Here is a 21,928-nt window from a genome sequence, read left to right as displayed (position 1 = left end):
AGCTGGTTTGCAGTTACATCTGCCCTGATATTCAGCTATTTCCTCTTTGTTTCTCCCCTCACTGATTAACTGAAGAATTCTGTTTTGTTCCCTTTCTCAAGGCTACCCATATCTCGTTAAGCCATATAATTAACAGAATCCTAACCTGAAAGGAGCGATTGCTTAATCATCAGGTGCCCAGACACCAGAATACAGATGAAGCCCCAGGCTGCAGTGGCTGAGTCTGGGGAGTCCGGCGACAACATGATCTTAACACAGACCAGACCCCCGGAAGGATCAGCACTCCGACCCTCCTGACCGGCTCCCGGTCTTTTGTTCTTCCTGTGCACCTAGAAAACCTTCTGACCCGTCTAGGAACGGGGAGATGGCCTTTGGACAGGAATCCGCCATCCTGAATAAACTTGCTTTTCTTTCCACCAACCATGTCTCTCGATGTTTAACTTTTTCAAGCGGCAGGCAGCCAGACCTTAGCACGGTATCATTTTCATTTCAGCATATAAATTTTGCATAATTTTTCAATAAAATTTGTAAAGTTTTATTTTAGTTTTAGTTTTTATTTGGAAGTAACATATATGGACGCCCCCAGGGCCCCTTCAACCTATAAAATCCAGCCTGTTCAAGGCTTGAATCAGGGTCTCACCGGAGCGCCTTTCCTTATTCCATCCCTTCCCGGGGCGCTGAAAAAGGCTTTGCCCCGACTTCCTTCCCCTCCCCCTCCCGCCGAGGGCGGGCCCCCGGGGCGCGGGGTCACGTGTCAGAGAAGGGGGTTTATCCCCTTGGCCCTTCCGGAGCCCCGCTGGACCTCTGCTGCCCAAGCCCATGGCTGCAGCCTACTTGCTCCTCGCGGGGGTCCTGCTCCCCTGCTGCGCTGCGTTCCCGCAGGTGAAAAGGTGGGGAACGAAGGTGAGCGAGAGAGCGAGCGTTTCTAATCTTTCACTGCAGTAGAATGTGGTGGCTGAGGCATCAGTCTGGCCAGAAGGTGCAGGTTGGGTTCGGAGAGACAAGTGGCCGGTGGGGGTGGGAAGCAGCCCACGTTGGGGATTTGTTCCCAGACTGGAAGCTTTGATGCGTTCCTTGGTGGCCCTGGAAGTGAAAGAATGTGTGCCTATGACTAGCACTATCCCCTCCATCCCGCACCCAGCTCCCACTCGCCCACTCGGGACGTCTCAGCCCTGGCCCTCCAGCCCTGCCTTAACCTACCTGCTCTAGTGTCTCCCAGTCTCCCCCCCACTTCCAGGCACAATGACTCTTTCTTCCCTTTTCTATCTTTCTTCTCCCCCACTTTCTGCCCACTCCCTACTGAAAGTGTGATCTGGGAGTATTGCTCCCCCAGCACAGGTCACCCTCTGGGACCCACAGAAATGAGAGGGCCCTGGGAAACAAGAGGCAGAGAAGAAAACACTAAATCCCCACTCTTTCCCTCCCCTGTTCCTCTGAATGCTGCTGGGGGGGAGGGGGTGACATGGGGGGGAGACTTGGGGGTGACTATTTCAGGCTCCTCTTCTTGGAGCCCTGGGGCCTTGGCCATACCAAGATCCCTCCCCCCTCCCCCCAGAGAGCTGTTGACTGGATTGTCCCCACAGATTAATGGAGCTGGGTGCGCCCACCACGCTGAATGCTTCAGTGACTGCTGCCTCATGGACTTGGACCACGGTGGCTCCTTCTGTGCCCCCAAGACCAAAATAGCCACAGTATGCTTGCCCCAGGTGAGGCTCTGGGGTGGGGCAGCACCATTGGCAAGTAGGGTGGGGAAGGAAGGTTAAAAAACCCACTTGGGGGGGCCCCCCCGGTCCGGTGGCTCAGGCGGTTAGAGCTCCGTGCTCCTAACTCCGAAGGCTGCTGGTTCAGGCTGCTGGTTCGATTCCCACATGGGCCAGTGGGCTCTCAACCACAAGGTTGCCAGTTCAATTCCTCGACTCCCGCAAGGGATGGTGGGCTCTGCCCCCTGCAACTAAGATTGAACACAGCACCTTGAGCTGAGCTGCCGCTGAGCTCCCGGATGGCTCAGTTGGTTGGAGCATGTCAAAAAACAAAACAACAACAACAAAAAAAACCCCACTTGGCTGCACCTGCTTTTTCACCCTGTACTTGGGAAACCCTTTCCCCCTTCTCCACCTGGCAAACTCCTACTCATCCTGCAATACAACTCCAGCCTAGCTCTCTGAGAAGCCCTCTCTCCTTAGAATTCCCACACCCTTGGCTCATACTCTCAGCAGAGCACATCGCTCCCTGATTTGCCATGCCTTCTGTCTGTCTCTGCCACTGGGGGGGCTCTTCAAGAGCAGGATTGCAGCATATTTATATTTGACCCCCACCCCTCAGTTTAGTGTCTGCACAAAGTAGTTGCTGGACAAATATTTGTTGAATGAATGACTATCTCTACCCTAACATCACTGAGGCACAGTAGGTGGGGAAAGGCCTTCTCCCTAGCAATCCCCACCTACCTGCCACAGTGACCTCACTTCCAGAGAGGAGCAGGGCGCTGAAGTGGCAGGACCACAGCTTTAGAGTTGGACTTGAGTGTATATCCTGGCTTTTCCGCCCCCTGTCTTTGAGACTTCAGGTCACTTGTGTTCTCTGAGCCTTAATTTCCTCATCTGTAAAATGGGGTTAAAGTACCCACCCCACCAGGATGTTGGGAAGAATATGTGGTCCTGGCAACGACAGCGCTCAACCGAGCGTGGTTGTTATTAGCTCGTGGAGATGCAGGGAGCAGAATGCACAGTATGTCTTGTTCCTGCTTGTCTTCTCTCTCTGGCCCCAGGCCCAAGTCTTTCTAGGGAGCATGGGCTCGACCTCCATGTCCCTGTCTGGGGAACTGCCAGTGCTGTTAGAAACCAACCAGGCCCCTGCCTGGTCTGACTCTCCAGCTAAAGTGGCCAGAGGGTCTTCTCATTATGGGTACTTGATCTACCTTGTTTCACTTAATCCTCACACTAACCCTAAGAGCTGGGTTACTATTGTTATCCCCATTTAACAGATGACCACACTGAGACAAAGAAGCTCACTGACTTGCCTAAGCTCAGGAGGTTATAAGCTGTACGGCTGACAGATCCCAGGTCTGTCTTACTCCATCACTTGTGCTCTTGTTTCTTCTCCTCAAGAACTTTAACCCTCTTCTCCCCTGCACCTTGGTGACCCCCAACTCTCATACTCTTTCCCTGCAGACCAAGGGAGCCACCAACATAATATGCCCCTGCCAAAAGGGTTTGAGGTGCGTATCCAAGGACGAGATGTGTCCCCGCCGGTGCCGTTTGATTTAGAGGAGGATACATGCTGGTCACTGCCATTTTCCTTCCCTCCCTTGGGGCCAGAGGCCTTGGGAGCCTCCATCTTGCTCAAAATCCAGCTCCTGAAACATGAAAATTTCTTCCTGGCTCTGGCCTCTGTCTGCACTTCCTGGGTGAGGGAACCTTGTAGGGATTATTCCAGTTTGGGGGTGGATAAAAAGGGAGACTAGAGGCATGAAAGAGGTTCTGATGGGCTTTGGCCTGTCTGGAGGAGGCATGGTGGCCTCAGGGCAGAATTGAGGGACGGGAATGGGGTGAGGGGGTGTGTGTGAGTGAGAGAAGGCTGAGTCCAGAAAGGGCCAAGTCTTGGGATGGAGGGCCGTGTGTGTACGTGTGTGTGTGGGTTGGGGGAGGGTTGAGGAATGTGTCTGGAGAGTGAGGTTGAGGTGCCTATGGATGGGTGTATGTGGGAAGGACTGAGAGGGAGTACGTAAATGCTTTGCCAAGGGAGCAAAAGGGTAGAGGTCATTGAGAGAGTATTTATGAGAGTATGTGTGACGTATAAACACAAAAATGCTCATGCCTGTGGTTGGAAAGGGCTTGGTTCACTGACGTCTCTACTATCTCAGATATTATCAGTTCCATTTTATGGATATAGAAACTGAGGCTCAGAGAGCTACGTGACTTGTCGAAGGTCACACAGTGGGGGTATTGGTGAGGAAATTTTCTGCTGCAAGTATCCAAAACAAACGAAAACAAAACCTTAAATTGATCTAGATGCTGAGGGAATTCATTGGTGATGAGAACTAGAAATCCAGAAGCAGGGCAGGCTTCCGGTCTGGCTGAATCCATGGCCCTCAGGCTGGATTTCTTCCTGGTGGCCACAAAAGTTCCAGGTGTCACCTAATAAAAACAGGTGGCATTTATTGAGCACTTATTATGTCCCAGACACTGTGCAAAGTGCTTTCTAATCTGTATTAACTCATTGTTACAAGATTATAGTACACACCATAATTATTCTTATTTTACAAATAGGGAGTTAAGGCTCACAGTACCCTTCTCAAGGGTTCACGGTATGGGATGGGACTGGGATTTGAACCCAGGCTGTCTTGCAACAGAGGGCAGGCTCTTAACCACAAATCCACCTGACCCATGCATATTGTTCCTTCCAGAAAAAGGGAACATCTCTGTCCCAAGTTCTTAGCAAACACCCCAAGATTGACTCTGATTAGACTGGCTTAGTCTGCAAACTCACTCCTGAACCAGTCAATGTGGTAGAAATTGCGGATTGGCTTAGCCTTGGCTTAGCCTGGGTGGAGTCAGCCTCCCTGGGATAATTTTGATAGGGGTGGGTGCAGGTTTTCTCTGGCATCCCCACAGCCAAGAGGGCACCCACACAGTTGGGACTCGGAACTCCCCCTCCTTGCTGGGCCAGATCCTGACAAAGATGTCCGGCCACAGCTCTGATGTCTGGACCCACTTTCCTGGGTCAGTCTGGAACCCTGAGACTCTACTTCACCCCAAATTTAGTCTTCCTTGAGGGCCACCCTGTCCTAGACCCATTCACCACTCCTCGTTTGACAGAACCACAGTGCAGCTCAGAGATCCTTTGCCTCACACAGAAATTAGATGTTGCTTTTTCTCCTATATCATTCTATCTTGATCATTTCCCCCACGTCACCAAGTATTTGTGAAGACACTAATGACTGCCTAATTTTATTACACATGGACCATATTTTGCTTAACTCTTTCCTTATGGGTAGACAATAAAGTCATTTCCTAATCCAAACCATCTATGTTCTTAAGGATACAAGGTTATAGCTACAGAAACAAAAACCTACTCTAATGATGGCTTAAGCAAGGTAGACGATTTGTCTTTCACCCGGTAGTTGGAGGAGGCTGGGTGGAGGCTGTGCTGAGTGAGGTTGTCCATGCTCCCCTCCCCACCGCTTTCCATCTTCTCGTTTGGCCGTCTGCTGCTCTGCTTCCTTTTTATTTTTATTGTTTTATTTTTTACAGCGCAGCAAACATAGAAGCACAACATCTGTATAGCACGGTGGGGTGAAAGTGGAAGGGCTGTGGGGCTTTCCTGAGGGCAGAGCGGATCTGTATCTCTGACACACTAGTTGGGAAGCTCTGCCTTAGGATATTTTTCTTTTTCCCTCTACATCTTCGAAGATGGCTCATCACCCTATCTGCTGTGTCCATATGCTAGTTAGACGAAAGCGAGTAGAAGGACAGCAAATGCTCACCCTTCCTAAAAGGGCATGACCCAGAGGCAGCACAAATTATTTTCTCTTACTTCTGGGCAGAACTTATTCACATGACTGCAGCTCACTGCAAAGAAGACTGGGAAGTGTAGTTTTCATCTGGGTGTCCATGTGCCCAACTAAAGATTGGGGTTCTAGTACCAAAGGACAAAAGAAGAACCTACAGTGGGAAAAAGTTGCCACCACAAACCCCTTTATTATTATTTTAATTAGCGAGGGGAGTTTGGATCCCACGACCTAGAGCCAATGGTGTACTGTTTGGCAGCTCTTCCTGGAGCTGTGTACTCTGGCTTCACCATGGCTTTGGAAATTGCTGGTGGAAGGGGAGCACATGACCCTCAACTTCCCAGCAAGCCTTGCAGTAAAGTCCAGTTGGGTCCCTATTGGAAACATGGTAGAAGTGTACTCAGAAGAGCAGCTACCTATATGTATATCCATGAGCAAGTCGTGGCTTTCTTTTCTGCAGGAGATGAATATGGCAAAATTTTTATGAAGATTAAAAAACACACACACAAAAAAAACAGGAAAAGTTTGAGGTTTGTTTCACAGAGTGGTGTCTCCCCATCCTAAACACTGACATCAATGCTATCCCGAGGCTTAATGATGAGCTTTGTGGCAGGTGTGATTCCTTCCCTTAAAGTCCCCCTATAAGTAAAGCATCCACTTTAGCATTATGTCTGAAGCCGGACATAAGAGTGAGAGAGGGACAAAGTGGGGAAAAGACAGAAGCACACTGACTCCTCCCAGCCTGGAGGGTTTGGAAGGAAGGTGGGCCAGTCATTTCCCTGTTTGCCCTCCTCCTGCTCAGCTCTTTATCCCTGGAACTACATTTCCCAGGCTCCTTTGTCTTCTGGGCTTCTAGGACCGGCTGAAGATCAGAGGGCAGGAAATGGGGCGATTGCCCTCCTCCCAAGCCTCTGCTTTCCACTTCAGGTGATGTCACTAGCAGTCCTCTTGTCTCCCTTAGGACAGCCCCTCCCCTACAGTCCCCAGGGACTCCAGTCACACAGCCTCATCACATTGTTTCTCCAGCTCTAGGGGCATTGGTGTCTTCCTGCTATCGCTAATCTCCCTGTTGCCTTGACATCCTGTTTGGTTTCGCAGCTTCTCCATCACCTGTGTGACCATTTCCGTATATTAAATTCTCTTTCAAATACCTAGAGTAGTTTCTGTCTTCCTGACTGGACATTGACTGGTAGAGAAGGAAACTTTCCAAGTGGAGGCAAAGCCAATTCTGGAACTCTAGACTCTCCTTAAATGGGTAGAATTCACTCAAAACACAATTGCTTTGGAAAGAGAGCTGAGAATGGTAGTGACTTATAAAAAGTCTTATAAATACTTTTACTTTGAAAAACTTTAAAACCAATAAAGACTGAAAACACTAAATAAAAGCTGTGCTAATGACACTTTGCATTGCTTTAAGTTAGGCATAGTGGGTGGTCCCCTAAAAATTCCCATTTGCCCTATCTAAGGCACATTTACTGATTTTGCCTGCCAAAGATCCATTGCTCCCTTTCTCTTGGTAACCTTGAATTTCCTGTAAGGAAACCAACCCGCTTCCATTGTCAGTTCATGAAGTTGGGTGGGACTCCATCCACATCAGAATGCTGAGTCCTCTAGAAACAGAGATTGGTTCAGTAGGTGGCCATGAGGTTGGTTCTGCTGCCCTGGCTTTCGGGATAGGTTTGGCCATGGGCACATGGCCCAATTTGCCCAATCAGAGTGAAGTTCAGGATTTGTATGAGTTACTAAGATGAAATACTTTCTCACTGGACTTGAGCATGGGAAAAAGTAGGTCTGGGGTTATTGGCAGCCATCTTATCACTATATGGACTCAGAATGAAGGCAACACAGAGGAGAATTTAGCCAGATTATAATGTCTTTATTTTAGCCCCTGAAACAAGCTGTGCCTTAAGTCAGATAGCTCTAACGTTGGACTTTTAAGTAACATAACCCAGTACATTCACTATTTTCTTTAACCACTTTGGGTTGGGTTTCTGTCACTTGTAACCAAGTTAAGTCCTGACTGATTCTCTGTCCCTGGCAGATGAGAAGCTTTTCAGAATCTCCCTTTCTTGCTATAGTAATAAATACTTGTTTTTGTTTGTTTGTTGCATTATGGTAGTTAACATGCAGATTCAGAGGTGAAGTTTTTCTGCATCTGGATATTCAAATGTTCCTCACTTGGAGATTTTAGAGAAACAAACTTGATGCTGAGAAGGCAAAAGCTCCAGGCCACCTGAATTTCACCAAATCTTTCTCCTCCCGTTATATCAGACTTATTTCTGCCCAAACACAGGCTCAGCCCCTCTCAGAAGCCTTCTTTCTTTCTTTTTTTTTTTTTTTTAAATAAACATGTTTAATTTGCCATTTTCCAGATTGATAAACCCATATCATAAATCTATTTTTTAAAAATTTATCAGGGTAATGTTGCTTAATCACATCATGATGTAGAATATTTTCTTCGTGCCGGATTGTGTCCTGGGAAACCAAAGAATGGAAGCACAGACCAAGGAGAGGCGAGGAGTTTTAAAAGAGGGTCGTTTCTTAAAAGTAAAGAGTAAAGAGTCGCAGCTCTCGGAATGAGAGGGGGTCCTGACCGGGCTGCCCAGTGATTGAGGCAAAAATTCTTACTTTTATACCTTCCCTTGTCTGTTTGGGGAAGAGGAACTGGCGCCTTCTTATGGAATTCGTCTATCAGGTTTGTCCTGTTTGCCCATCCTGAAGGGATTAAGGAACCCATCCCTATCTATCAGATCGGCTCCTTTGCCAAAAGAGATTTATAGATAATTTATTAACCTCAAGGCACATTCTCATATCTTTGTCCTGGAGTGAAGGAGACATTCCAGAACCTGGAGTTTCAGGATATGGCTGCTTTTTACTTATTTTACCAGGGACTTTCCTGTCTGCCTAACAACATGTTAACTAACCTGTCTCAATTATATAAGTTTCAGAAGTACAATTCTATAATGTATCACCTTTGTCAACCTGAATAGCGCTGAATTTTGTGATATTGACAAACGTTTACAATAGAAATTAGAATTATACCCAGATCATATTTTTCATGCAGTTCCCCTATTTGAGAAAGTGAACACTGTCAATAATTACAACAGGACTATAGGAACATTTCAGACACACCAAGATGTATGTCCATCCTTTCAGAAGCCGTATTTCTAAGGCGGGGTCCACACCCTTTTAGCTTTCCTTTCTTTTTTTCAACACAAGGCAGAGACAATGCTGTGAATTCAGCAAATCCCACTTCCTGTCTTCTCCCTCAGCACCAGAAAGACTGCCTTCCCGCAGGTAGCTTGGGTTGTGTGAATATTTCTGATTGTGTGAAGCGACAGGTGCAACTTCTGGGCCAACGCAGAGAAGAGCAAGCCTGATGTGATACAAAGCAAGACTCCATGTTTGATGATTGGCGGATGACAGCTTTCAAGTCCCCATCACTCCCCTTTTGCCCTACAAATCAGCAAGTCAATAAGAAAAGCACGTGCGCCCTCCCTTGGCGCTGTTGGGAAGTGCAAACCGCACAAACCCCAGCCTGCTCATGGGAACGTCCCCCTGGCCCCATCTTCTAGCCACAGTAAAAGTTAAAGACACAGGCACCTTCGTTCATGCCACTCACATCTCTTTGCACCTGCCTGCTGCCCCTAGAACGTTATGTAATTCAAGTAATAAACCTTTTCTTATCATCTTGGTACGTGACCTCATGGGGGTTTGGGGGTTGATTTCACCTTCAGCGTGGTACCCAGAAAGCCTGTGAGTTCTACAATTCTCTTTCCTTGCCATGGCCAGGTGGTGCAGGATGGGAGATGCCTGGATCACTAAGTCACCACATGCTGTCCTGGAGAGTCCCCGGACCCATAGCAGACTTTGAGTGAGCAGGAAATCCACTTTTGTTGTGTGAAGTCTCTAGGAGTCCTGGGTAGTTTGTTCCCACAGCAGTACCTGGCCTGCCTGATGAGTGTATATAAAAATGTTTCTCGTTGCTCTGCCCTTTGCATTACCATCCATTCCCACTCCTAAGACTCTGACACCACAACCCATTCACGGTCTGTGAGTCATAGGCTTGTTATTCTTGTGTTTGCCAAAAAGGCCTACGCAAGTGCATCTAGGCATTCTGGATTTTCTACAGAAATGGAGTTATTGAATTCTAATGGAAGGTCTCTGGGGGAAGGGAGTACAAAGATGAAAACTAGAGTCTAATGTGTCACTTGCTAGCTTGCTGACTTTGGGGAAGTACGGCAACCTCTTTGTTACTTACTCACCTCATCTGAGAGACAAAATGTTTATAATGCTGTTTATTAACAATAATGTACCATTGGTTTGGATGAGAGAATCTTTTCAAATCCCTGTAACTCTGAGATCTTCTAATTCTCAAGAGAACAACTTCCATTTCCTGGGTGTCTACTCTATGTGAAGCACGACACCGGTTGTTTAAACTTCGCGTCATCCCTGTGAGGTAATATTATTATCCCCCGTTTTGCAGATGGTGAAGCTGAGACTCCAAGAAGTCATGAAGCCTGCCCAAGATCACACAGCCAGTAAGCTAGAAAGCTGGGCTTGAACCCAGATCTTGCCGGAGCCCTAGCACACGGACTAGCCTATTCTGCCGGCAGTGAGATGAGCACAACACGTGGGCCAGGAAGCACAGCGGTTCCCGAGAACGTCCACTTTCCCCATTGCTTGTCTTTGGTCTGGGAGCCAGCCCCGCACTGCCAGCCTCTCCTGTCCATGCTGGGATTGGGCGGTCACACGTTATTACCTACCCTTTAGGCCTTGGTCACATGGCAGGGACATGGCAGATGCAGTGTAGTTAGATGGACCTTAGAAGTGCCACCACCACCTCTGGGCCGTGATTCGGAGGCTGCTGCTCCCGGTCCTCCTGCTTCTCTTCTGTTTTGTTCCTCCTCAGCAGGGGCTCATTTTTCCAGATACAACCCCCAAATTTGGTAAGGAACCTTGAGGGTACAGTCACGTCCTCTGCCACCATCCTAAGACCTGTACTGTTTGGGGAGGGTGGGAGGGCACAGAGGCTGACATGGGTGAAAGCCAAGAGTGGGGGGGCAGCAGGGAGTGTTGGGCAGAAGACGTATCGGATGAAAAGGAAACTCATCTGAGTCACGGGAGCTGCACCCAGGCGGGCCATCACAGAGGGGAATGTGACGCTGCACGCCCCCCTCCCCAGGCCCATATCTGGTAAGAGAGATATTCATTCGTTCATTCATTCATGCATTCATTCAGCACCTATTCTATGTAAATTCTTTTTCTAGTTGGTAGGGATAGGGCTGTGAGCAAGACACATCAATCTTTGCCCTTGTAGAGTTGATGTTCTCCTGTAGGAGGCAAATAAGTAAAATATTACTATATCCTGGGTGATAAACACCTGGGGACAAAAAAACAAGGAAGAGGCTTCAGGAGTGGCGATAGGAGGAGAGGTTGCAGTTTTAAACAGGGGCCGACGACAGGGAGACTTTACTAACAGAATGAAATTTAAACGAAGGCCTGAAGGGAATGAGGTCTTTCCTAAAGGGAGCCAGCTAGGCAGGTATGTGGGAAAGAGCGTTCCAGGTGGAGGGAAGAGCCAGGGCAAAGATCCAGAGCTGGAACCTGGCCTGGCAGATTCAAAGAACAACAAGGAGGAGTGAGGGAGAGTGGAAATAATAGGGCATGAGGTCAGAGGGGTAAAGGACAGAGTATTACAGTGTCTTCATTTATTCAGCTGCTTTGCATTCAACACCTACTATGTGCGAGGACTTTGATCTTAGGGGCTAAGAAATACTGCAGTGAATGAGGTAGTGAAAGATCCCTGCCCTCCTGGAACTGAGGTTCTAGCAAGGGGAGAGTTTTTTAAAAAATAAAAGATAAATAAAGAAGACAATTTCAGAGAGTCATAAGCGCTGAGAAGCAGGTGATGGGGACCGTTCTAGCTGGGTGTACAGGAAGGCCTTGACGTGAGGGCAGGAGAGGGAGGCAGCCAGGCAGAGCTCACAGGGCAGGGTGTTCTGGGGGAAGGGACCAGCAGTGCAAATGGCCTGGGGCCAGGTGAATTGGGTGCATTCAGAGCCCCAGTGGTATCTGCAGGGTGTGTGTGTGTGGGGGGGTGGGGTGGGGGGAGATGTACAGCAAGAAATCTAGTGACAGGAGGCCAGCCCTGGAATGAACAAGCACTTCAGGTCCCATAAAGAGTTTTCTATCTAAATGCCCTGAGAAGTCCTTGGACGTTTTGAAATAGGGGAATGATGTGATGAGATTTACCCTTTAAAAAAGATTCTGCTAGCTGTTCTGGGAAGAACTGATGGGAAAGAGGGAGCGTTAGGAGGTGGGAAGGAGAAGGTGAGAGTGTCCGGGTAGAGGTGGGGGACTGGGGTGAGCTACAGGCAAGAGTGGAATCAGGGAGACCAGGGAGAGGCTAATGCCAATCCAGCCCTCCTTTCCTGCTCTGTTTTCTTTATAGCACTTAATCATACATAATAGATACAATTACACACATGTAATATATATCATAATTATTAATTAATAATACCTAACATTTATGTTAGGTAAAAATTACATACAATACAATGCCCAAATCTTGACTGACATCAAAATCAATGGATTTCAAACCGATGCAAACACCCTCATAACCAACCCCTAGATCTATTTACACAGCCTGTCCAGCACTCAGAAAGCTCCCCCGTCAGTAGTACCAAAGGTAACAACACTCTCCTGACCTCTATCGTTGTAGATTAGTGTTGCCTGTTTTTGAACTTCATATAATGGGGTCACACAGTGTTGTGTTTTTTTTTTTAAATCTGGCTTCTTTTGCTTAACATTTTGTCTGTGACTCCCTATTTCACTGATGTACTTATAATCCGTTTCCTCCCCTCGAGCTGCACTTGTCCAATAGTATAGTCACTAGTCACATGCAGTTTCTTACATGAAAATTAATAAAGTTAAACAAAATGTAAAATTCAGCGCCTCAGGCATACTAGCTACATTTCAAGTGCTCAGCAGCCATAGTGGCTGGGACTACCAAAGTAGGCCATGCAGAAGAAGCACGTTTTCAGCATTGCAGAAAGTTCTGTTCGACTGCTGCTCTGGAATGTCAGCTCTGTTTGTTTTGATCCCAGCTGTGTCCCCAGTGCCTGGAACAGTGCCTGGAACAGTGCCTGGACACAGTAGGTGCTCAGCATTTGCTTGTTGAATGACTCGTGAAATTGTCTGACAGAGAGGTGGTGGATGGCAGTGATAGATAACGTGTCATAAACCCCAGCAGTGAGGGTCACTGATGTATGTGAGTGTTTATATGTGTGCGTGCGTGTGGGAGGGCGGTGGCAGGTGACATTCCAGCTCAAGTGAAAGGGTAAGTAGGAGTTTGCAGGAGAAAAGTTTGTGCCAAGGAAAGAACTGCATTAGCAAAGACAGGAAGGTCTGGATAACCCTGGTGTTTGCTAGAGAAGTAACTATTTTGGGGACACTAAGGGCAAATTTTTAAAAACTGTTTAGCCCCTCTAGGCACAAGTCACGTCCTGCTGGTGCCCTCTTTCCCTGCCCCCTACTGCACAGATATGCCCCAGTCTCCAACTAGAGATGGCCCAGCCTGGCGGCAGTGGAAGTGGTGGTAAGGACACAGTGTTGGGGGAGCCAGCAGGGAGAAAATTCCTGGTGTGCAGGCGGTGGGCGGCGATGGAGCAGGCAGGGTCATCTCCCAACTTGACAACAGGGAGATGTTCATCCAGAGCAAGACGTGCAAGAGCAGATGCTGCCACCGGGAGTCCTACAACTGCCAGTCACATTGTGCCATAAAGGGATCTGAAAGCAACTGGTGTCATTCACAGGTGGGTGTAGGCGTGGAGCCTTGGGTGGAGGGTAGTTGAGGAGGGAGGGACTCACAGAAAGGGAGATCCAGGGTGGACCCAGATCTCGGGAAGGAGGGAAGGGTAAGGGGGTGGAAAAGACCCAGAGCTTGTAATTCTCTGCTGTGACTGCATCTCCAAGCTTCCTGGGGCCAGGGAGAGACTGAGGAGAGACCTAAGGTGGGTTCCTACTTCAGGGGCTTGGGATCCTGGATAGGGTCAAGATCCCCTTTTTAACATGGGTTTCTGTTCTCCAGGGTTCATCTCAACAAACCCTGAAAGTAGCACCATAAATGCGCACAGCTAGAAGGTCTACTCTGCCTTAGACTCACCCCTCCTCTCCAGCCCCAGGAGTTCTGCTGTGGCCCCAGGTGTTCCTGGAGGTAGGTGGGCTGAGGCAGCCTCTGAGCTAGGTGTGCAGGATTGGTGAGTTGATTTGCCCATGAAAGGATTTAGGAGAAGAGCTAGAAGGGCACTGAACAATCCTAAGGATCAGCCTGGGGGAGGCAACCAGAGACACAAACTCTGAGCAGTTGGGTGAGGGGGTCCTTTATGCCCAGGTTCCTCTGCTATGTGGAAGCAGATGGGCCCCAGAGCTGGGCTGGGGTGGAAATGGGGGCTGCCCTTCAGGGCTGAGGGCAGAGCAGCTGCTAAGGTCAAGGTCAAAGTCCCGCCTTTCCCAGATGTTCCTGGGCCTGTATAACAAGTGTCGCTGACAGCCAGACCTGACTTGTGTATTTCCAAAGAATGAGAAATTGTTTGAAATTGTCTATGGCCATTATAAGAAAATTGAAAAAAAAATAGGCCAACTAAGAAAAGTTTTTTTTTCTAATGTTTCTTCTTCCTTGCCTCCTGCCCCTCCTCCACCCATCCCCATGTCTACCCAGAACTCTGTGTTCCTGCCCCTGATCCCCAGAGCCTCTACCAACAGGGGAGGGGCAGGGAGGGAAGGATAATGCTCCATCACTGAAATAAAGAGTTTTCAATGTTTGCTGCCTTGGAGCTGGGCGCTGGGTGGGCTCAGCTGGGCTGGGCATGGGACAAGTTCCTGGGGCAGTGAGGAGGTCGTGAGGAGATGAGGAAGGAAACAGGAAGAGATTCTCTTAGGCTTGGGTTTGTCAACAAAAGTTTGTAGCCACCAATCCAATGCCAACAGGCGTTCCCAATCTGGGGTGCAGTAAAAGGAGAAACTTTATTCAGATGAACAGTTTGCAAAATGGAGAGAAGCAGCCTCCTGGGGAAATCATAAGAGTGCTTTGCCGATTATAAGACAGGAAGGGGTAGACAGGAATGGACTCCAGGGGGCTGGCTCCGCCTTAAATTTACATAATAATGCAAAGATTATGATAACAAGTTTAACAGCACCTTCCCCCATCCCAAAGGACAAAGCTGAACACAATAGAAGATTCTACTACAGGCTGAAGCAAATTACATCTTGGTTAGAAAAGTATAAAACCCCAGCTAAACAGAAACTCAGCACATCTGTCTACTCTAGACTCAGCCGCCCTTCCCCCCTCCCCCCCCACCCCCACAACTCCTCTGCCGGTGCTTTTCTTCTTAAATAAACTTTCTAACTTCTATTCCTTTGTGCCTCATGAATTCTTTCACAACCCGGGAGTGAGCAACCACCACAGCAGAGACAAAGGGGAAGCCTGCTTTTATAGAGAAAGTCCCTGTCCCAGTCCCTGATTGGTCTATTTCTATGCAAATAAGGAATCCAAATTTGCAGTCTTATTGGTCCAAATAGCACTGCCCTGATTGGTTGGAATCACGTGTTCTGATTGGTCATTATGGAGCTGCTCTGATTGGTCAGTAAGGATGCAAATGAGGATATTGGGCAGATCTCAGCCCATTGGCTGAAAGACAATTCCAGGAACCCCCTTCATAATGGTCAGCTCAAATGGCAGAAACACAGAGCAGGAGGCTGACAGTTCAGTCTTTGGCTTTCCCCTGAAATGCAGAATGTGTGAGAAGCTCCTGTCAGCAATGGCTGCTAGACTCTGATTATGAATTTGAGCCCAGTTAATTACAAGGAGTCCTTCTTGGCAGGTATATTCCTTCTCGGGGTCAACAGGGTCTTTCCCCTGTTGGAACATGAATAAAAGTCCTTCAGAGGAGACTTGAGCTCCCTTCTCCACCCCAACCCCTTTCTGGCTTCAGCTCATGCCATAATAAGCTCAGTTTACATCTGAGCTCTTGGTTCCCTGACCTTAAATTTCAGAAATGTGAACAAAAGTGTACAAAACAAACATGTATACAGAATTGAATGTTTATTGAGCACTTATTAGATGCCAGGGGCCACGCGAGATGCCTTACACACATGATCTCAAATTCTCCAAAAATCCTTTAAGGAGTAGTTACCATTATCATCCTATTTTACAGGTGGGGAAACAGGGATTGAGGAATGCTGACATAAGAAACATCCAAACTTGTGGAGAATTTTTTTTTTTTTTTTAAGATTTTTTTTTATTGGGGAAGGGGAACAGGACTTTATTGGGGAACACTGTGTACTTCCAGGCTTTTTTTTTTTTTTTCCCAAGTCAAGTTGTCCTTTCAATCTCAGTAGTGGAGGGTGCTGTTCAGCTTCAAGTTGTTGTTCTTTCAATCTTAGTTGCAGGGGGCACAGCCCACCATCCCTTGCGGGACTCGAGGAATTGAACCGGCAACCTTGTGGTTGCGAGGATGTGCTCCAACTAACTGAGCCATCCGGGGAGCTCAGCGGCAGCTCAGCTCAAGGTGCCGTGTTCAATTTTAGTTGCAGGTGGCGCTGCCCACCATCCCTTGCGGGAGTCGAGGAACTGAACTGGCAACCTTGTGGTTGAGAGCCCACGCTCCAACCAACTGAGCCATCCGGGAGGCAGCTCAGCTCAAGGTGCCATATTCAACCTTAGTTGCAGGGGGCAGAGCCCACCATCCCTTGTGGGACTCGAGGAGTTGAACTGGCAACCTTGTGGTTGAGAGCCCACTGGCCCATGTGGGAATCGAACCGGCAGCCTTCGGAGTTAGGAGCACGGAGCTCTAACCGCCTGAGCCACCGGGCCGGCCCCGAGAATTTTTATAAGAGTTTATTTCAGCCAAGCTCACAACATGTGGGAAGCAAACTCTCAAATGCTCCAGAGAATAACAACTTTGCAGTTTTTTTTTTATGTGTTTAAGATTAAGGAGGGACCATAAGGAAGATTACATGAGGGTGGGAGAAAGCAAGGTGGGAATTGGATTACAGGCTAGTTAAGATTATGTATGTTTTAGAAGTATTGGTCTGAAAGGGGGCATTTTAAAGGTGAGCTAACCTAGATGCACAGAAACAATGGACAGGGCTGGCCCAGGTGGCTCAGGTGGTTGGAGCTCTGTGCTCCTAACACTGAGGTTGCCAGTTCGAATCCCACATGGGTCAGTGAGCTGTGCCCTCTACAGGTAGATTGAGAACAATGGCTCGATCTGGAGCTGGGCTGCCGTGAGTGGCTGCGGTGAGCTGCCGGCCAGTGGCTGGTGACTGACCGGCTCAGCTGGGTAGAGTGCAATGCCCATAACACCAACACGGGCTGGTGTCCTGCGTCCTCCACAACTAGACTGAGAACAATGGCTTGACTCAGAGTTGGGGAGTGAGTGGGGTAGGGAAAAAAAAAAGAAGTGAATGAATATAGATCTCCCCCAGGGCTGAGTCTGGGCACCCAGGAGTATGACCTACCCTTGTCTCAGGACTGAGACCCCTGCTGGGCTAAGGTGTGGAAAGCCCCTCTGGTTGAGCACTAATTCAGGCGTGGCAGACATTGTTACCAGCCTTTGGCCCCACCCCCTCCCTTGCTAACAGAACCCCAGTATTGTTTGGGTAGTATGTGCCCAGCACCAGGAGAGAGATCATAATTAGTCTAAGCCAGTGACGGCAATTCCATTCCCTTTTCCCAATAGTTGATTACCCAGCCTCCCTTGCAGCTGCAGATGGTCAGGTGACCTCGTTGCAGTCATGGAGCTATGGAGAAGTCTGCCTGGAGGTTTTAGGGCAAGACTAGAAGGTATGCTAGGATAAACACTCTGCCTTCACCGCCTATCCCACCCTTACTCTACTCCATGCTTCCTAACTCAGAATATGGTGAGAGGATAGGAGCTACTATAAAGGCATTTGCCAACTGTGAGGAGAAGGTCAAGAGAACTGCAGATCTGCCAGCACCCAAACAAATGCCAGCACTGCCTATGTCTAGATTTCTTGATTCATGAGAAATATACGCCACTATTTGTTTAAGCCATAATTACTTGCGTTTTTTGTTACAGCTAAATCCAGTCCTAACTCATAAACCTCATGGTTATTCAAATGATTCATGGATCCTTGAACTACAGAATACTGGGCCTGGGAGAGTATCTTAGTTTTATTTAGTTTCCTCTCCCACATTCTTGGTGTGAATCTCCTCTCCAGCATCCCCACCGAGGGGTCAGTGAACCTCCACTTGCATATCTTAGAGATGGGGTCTGCCTAAGGCAGCACAGGTTTGATGGCTCCAGGGGGCATGACATTTTCATATGAAGCCAAAACGAAATTTCCTGCAATTCCAGCCAATTGTCTTGGTGATGGATGATTGGGAAAGAACAGGAAATCGTAGAAAGGGTGGGGTGATGATAGATGGGTTTAGTGCCAGCTTTTTGTGAGATTGGGCAAGGTACTTAACCTCTCTGAACCTTAATTTCTTTTATCTCTGAAGTGGAGACAATAAACTCTGCCTCCCAGGATCGCTGTGAGGATTTGCGAGCACAGTAACTAACCCACAACGTTAGGGGTCTGACTCTTTAACACGTGGGTTGAGTCCGATAGCTGTCACATCTGAGAGTTGGGGCCAGAAAAGAGGTGTGAGCCCAGGACGGGACAGGTAAGCTCTGATGCAGAGTAAAAAATATGGGTCATTATAACTCCTCACCAGAGGGTTGTGTATGTGTGCACTTGCCTGTCTGTCTGAGAACTCGAGGGGCAAGGAGAGCATCCCAGGGAGATGTGATTGCTCCCCAGAAATGGAAGGGTTCCCAGCCTGCCGGGGTCTGCTTCACAACTTTGTCTCCAGTCTGTCCAGCCTCATCCTGCCTGGAACCAGACCCATCCCTCCTTCCTATATGACGCCTACCCCGTTGAGGCAAAGGTTTGACGGAACATAAAGGAAGGCGCTGATTCAGCAAAAACATCCAGGAGCCTGGGGAAGGTTTGCAGGAGGGGCTTTAATTGCCAAGAACCCAATCAGAAAATGGAGGTGGTGGTCAAGGGGGTGGCCAGCCAGGCAGAGACGGTGAAGGAGGAGAGCCTTCTGTGGGCTGCGCTGCCAGCAGGGCTGGGTGGGTGGTTTCATTCCAGGGAGCGTCCAGCATCTTTGCAGACGCCGAAGTTGGTGTTGGTGATGGAGCCCACGATAGACTTGTCCACATCACAGCTCAGGCCCCGCTCACAAGGACACTTGTAGTAAACCCCATAGAGCGTCTGCAGAGACATGGAGCCAGGGGAGTCCCAGGCTGTGTGGGGCTACTTTGGGCACCAATTGCCACCTGCCTGACCCCAAGAACCAGACGCAGCCGGCTCTTTTCTGATGGTGCCTCTCCTGACTGCCTCCCCAGGGGGCGCTGTGGGCCTGGAGGACCCAGCGTCTGGTTCCCATTCCGGCTCATTTGCTCCTACTAACTAGATCTCTCTGGGGAGCCTCGTTTACCCATCCATGAAATGGGGACACCAAATCCTTGCCCCCATCCACCTCACTGGTCAGTTGTGAGTGTCAAGACAGACCACGGGATGGGAAAAAGTGCTTTGAAGCCTGTTAACCTCCCTCTCACATCTCAGCATTCCAGGTCCATCCTCTCTGATCCCACCCCAATTCTCCAGGGCCCTCCCCTTCTGGACAGCCCCTCTCCGCTCCCACCACCACCACCACACCCAACCTCTGGCACCCACCTTGGCGGAGCACTCGCTGTTCTCGCTGGCCTTGGGTGCGCAGCGGGCCAGGCTCAGCCCACTTGTACGGTGGCAGCACTTGCTCTTGCACTGGGCGCTGTTCAGGCAGAGCTCACCCTCTTCCTGCCGGGAGCAGCCCATCAGCCAGGGGCCCTCCCCTCGGTCCCTTCTCCACCCAGACCTCCACGCCTGGCACCCACTGCTGCTGACAATGCCTCCCCTGCTTTGGGGGTGCGTGTGAAGGAACCCACCTCCCGGGCCCTGGTGGCCTCTCTGCCCACCTCACCCCCATTCACTTGAGAAACATGCAGTGTGATGCCAAGAAAGCAGCCCTGGGCTGGGGGCAGGATGCCTGGGTTCTAGTGCCAGCTGTACTACCAAGTCCCTGGGTGACCCTGGGGAAGTCATTACCCCACTGTGGGGACAGAGCCAGGAGAGCAGTTTCCAGGCTCTCGGCCTCACGTGGAAAGGTGTTGGTTCGGGTAGTGGATGGCCATCAGCTGTGGCTCGTTGGCCATCAGCTGTGGCTAGTTGGCCATCAGTTGTAACCAGTTAGCCATTAGCCACTGACATAACTGCCGTGGCTTCACTAGGGGCTGGGTTGGTTAGCAGAGAAGCAGACGGTGGATTGAGGATCCTGTGGATCCTACTTCCCATGTCTCACCTGGCCGCCAATGAAATGGGGGTGCAGGAAGACCCCTTGTTAGGATACTGGCGGATGTTTGCTTTTGTGTCTTGACCAGCCGCCATCGAGAATATATTGGTCTGACTCCCCTATGTGTGGCTCCGTTGTTCCTTTTTGGCCTCACCATGTCCTGTGGTCTTGTGTGGGGAACGGGAGCTGAGTCCCTGCATTACATCCACCCTCTGCCTCAGTGTTCCCATGGGATATGCACATGTGGCCCAAAACAGGGTCCAAACCTCTCTGGGTCCCACACCCCTTTGAGGACCATTTCCCTGGAAAACTCCTCCCTCCCCCCCCCACAGAATTTTACACATAATCTCAGGGGGAAACTGAGCCCATGCATGGTCCTGCGTGAAGAACCTCTGGATGGGGTGGATGGCCCTGAAGGGCTTTCCCATGTCTGCTCTCGCTGGACAGACCGTGTGGGGCAGTGGGGAGAGTATGGCTGGTTCCATCTGCCTGGGCTCCATCCCTGCTAAACACTTTCCAGCTGTGGGATCTCAGGCAGGTTGCTTAACCTTCCTCTACATCAGCTTTCCATCTAAAGTGGGGCTGATGATAATACCTGTCTCGTGTGGTTAGTATGAGGACTAAATGCGCAAATACTCTTGAGGCATTTAGAACTGTGTCTGGCATGCAGGAAGTGTGTGCTCAAGGTCAGAAGCCAGAATCACTGGGGAGCTTTTGAAACCATTGGGCCTTCTGCGCCCGAATTCCCAGGACAGACACCTAGGGCTCTGGCTTTTTAAAAGCTCCCTCAGCCAGGTTGAACCACTGCTCTGAGCTTGCGCTATGTTGATCAGCCTTCCTGGGGCCCCTAAGGAAGAGGTGCAGGGCAGGGCATGGGCGGTAAAGAAAGAGATGCCTCACTTCGCAGCCCCAGGTGGGAACATCAGAGGTCAAGAACAAAGCTTAAAAAATCCCCACCTGGGGGTTCAGATGACTCCTCCCCTGAAGACCCTCTTACCAGGCCGATAAAGATTCCCCGGGGGTCGGGAACTGCATAGGCCACAGCGAGGGTGACAAGCAGAAGTACAAGGATCTTCTCCATGGTGAATGGGCAGGTAGGTAGCAGCCGACTGGTCAGGTGGCAGAAGACAGAGCCACTTGAGATGGTGGGTCTATAAAAGGGGCCCTGTCCACATGTGACCCACGCTTCCCACCTCGCAGGGCCTGCCGTGAGCAGAGGCCCAGCTGTGACCAAGCTGCTGGGGGGAGGGGTCCTGATAAGGTAAGTGGGTGGCAGCTGGGCACCTGGTACCTTTTGCGTGTGTGGGGTGGTGGTGGGGGTGATATTGTATCACGGTTAAGAGTGTGGACTTTGGAACACGTTTACGTACAAGTTATTAGCTGGGTAAGTTATCTGTTCTGAGTCTCAGTCTGCTTATCTGTCGACTGAGGATAATTTCAAGTGAATGAATGTATGCCATATATATATTGTACATGTTAATAGATGATATAGAGCCCAGAACAGGGCTTGGCACATGTAAGCAGAACGTTAACTGCTCTTATTGTTGCTCTTATTTACCGTTTCCCCGAAAATAAGACCTAGCTGGACAATCAGCTCTAATGCATCTTTTGGAGCAAAACTTAATATAAGACCCGGTCTTACATTATATTGTACTATATGAGACCTGGTCTTATATTATAGTAAAATAAGACTGGGTCTGATATTAATTTTTGCTCCAAAAGATGCATTACAGCTGATTGTCTGGCTAGGTCTTATTTTCGGGGAAACGTGGTACCTCTAGTGCCTTAAGCTCCTTGACAGGGCTGGGAATAGGGTGAGGGAAGAGAGGCATCTAAGGAGTAAGCACCTCTTTAAATTTACATCCTAGGCACTTCCCTTGCCACTCCCTATCCAGCCCTGCTTTGGCCCCACACAAACCCAGGTATCTGGCAGCGTCAGGCTCAGGTGAGAAGGGGTCCCAGCCTCCCCACTGCTCAGCCTTCTCAGGCCCCCTTGGGGATTTTAGGACAGG

At 49.3% G+C, this 21,928-nt stretch overlaps 2 protein-coding genes across 3 annotated transcripts; one reads left to right on the top strand and one right to left on the bottom strand.

The window, feature by feature from the left end:
- The first annotated feature begins 769 nt into the window (after positions 1–769).
- CLPSL2 (colipase like 2) lies at positions 770–10,519 on the top strand. 2 transcript variants are annotated; one of them, XM_074333989.2, is made up of 3 exons: positions 770–903; positions 1,584–1,706; positions 9,993–10,519. In XM_074333989.2, the coding sequence occupies exons 1-3, from the start codon at positions 820–822 to the stop codon at positions 10,068–10,070; spliced, it is 285 nt and encodes a 94-aa protein (XP_074190090.2). In that variant the 5' UTR covers positions 770–819; the 3' UTR covers positions 10,071–10,519. The 2 variants fall into 2 exon arrangements, with proteins under 2 accessions (XP_074190090.2, XP_074190089.2); XM_074333988.2 differs by lacking the exon at positions 9,993–10,519 and adding an exon at positions 3,168–3,376.
- Positions 10,520–18,520: 8,001 nt separating this feature from the next.
- Positions 18,521–21,072, bottom strand: CLPS (colipase). The gene is made up of 3 exons (XM_019738717.3): positions 20,914–21,072; positions 19,262–19,384; positions 18,521–18,796 (listed from the first exon to the last, which is right to left on the bottom strand). Exons 1-3 carry the CDS (start codon positions 20,995–20,997, stop codon positions 18,665–18,667), a joined length of 339 nt encoding a protein of 112 aa, XP_019594276.1. The 5' UTR covers positions 20,998–21,072; the 3' UTR covers positions 18,521–18,664.
- Between the last annotated feature and the right edge of the window lie 856 nt (positions 21,073–21,928).

This window comes from Rhinolophus sinicus, chromosome 2, assembly GCF_057876585.1.
Source record: "Rhinolophus sinicus isolate RSI-liver-muscle chromosome 2, RSI-T2T, whole genome shotgun sequence".
NCBI classification, from domain to species: Eukaryota; Metazoa; Chordata; class Mammalia; order Chiroptera; family Rhinolophidae; genus Rhinolophus; species Rhinolophus sinicus.
The sequence above is the reverse complement of the archived record's forward strand: the minus strand, read 5'-3'. Positions and strand labels throughout refer to the sequence as shown.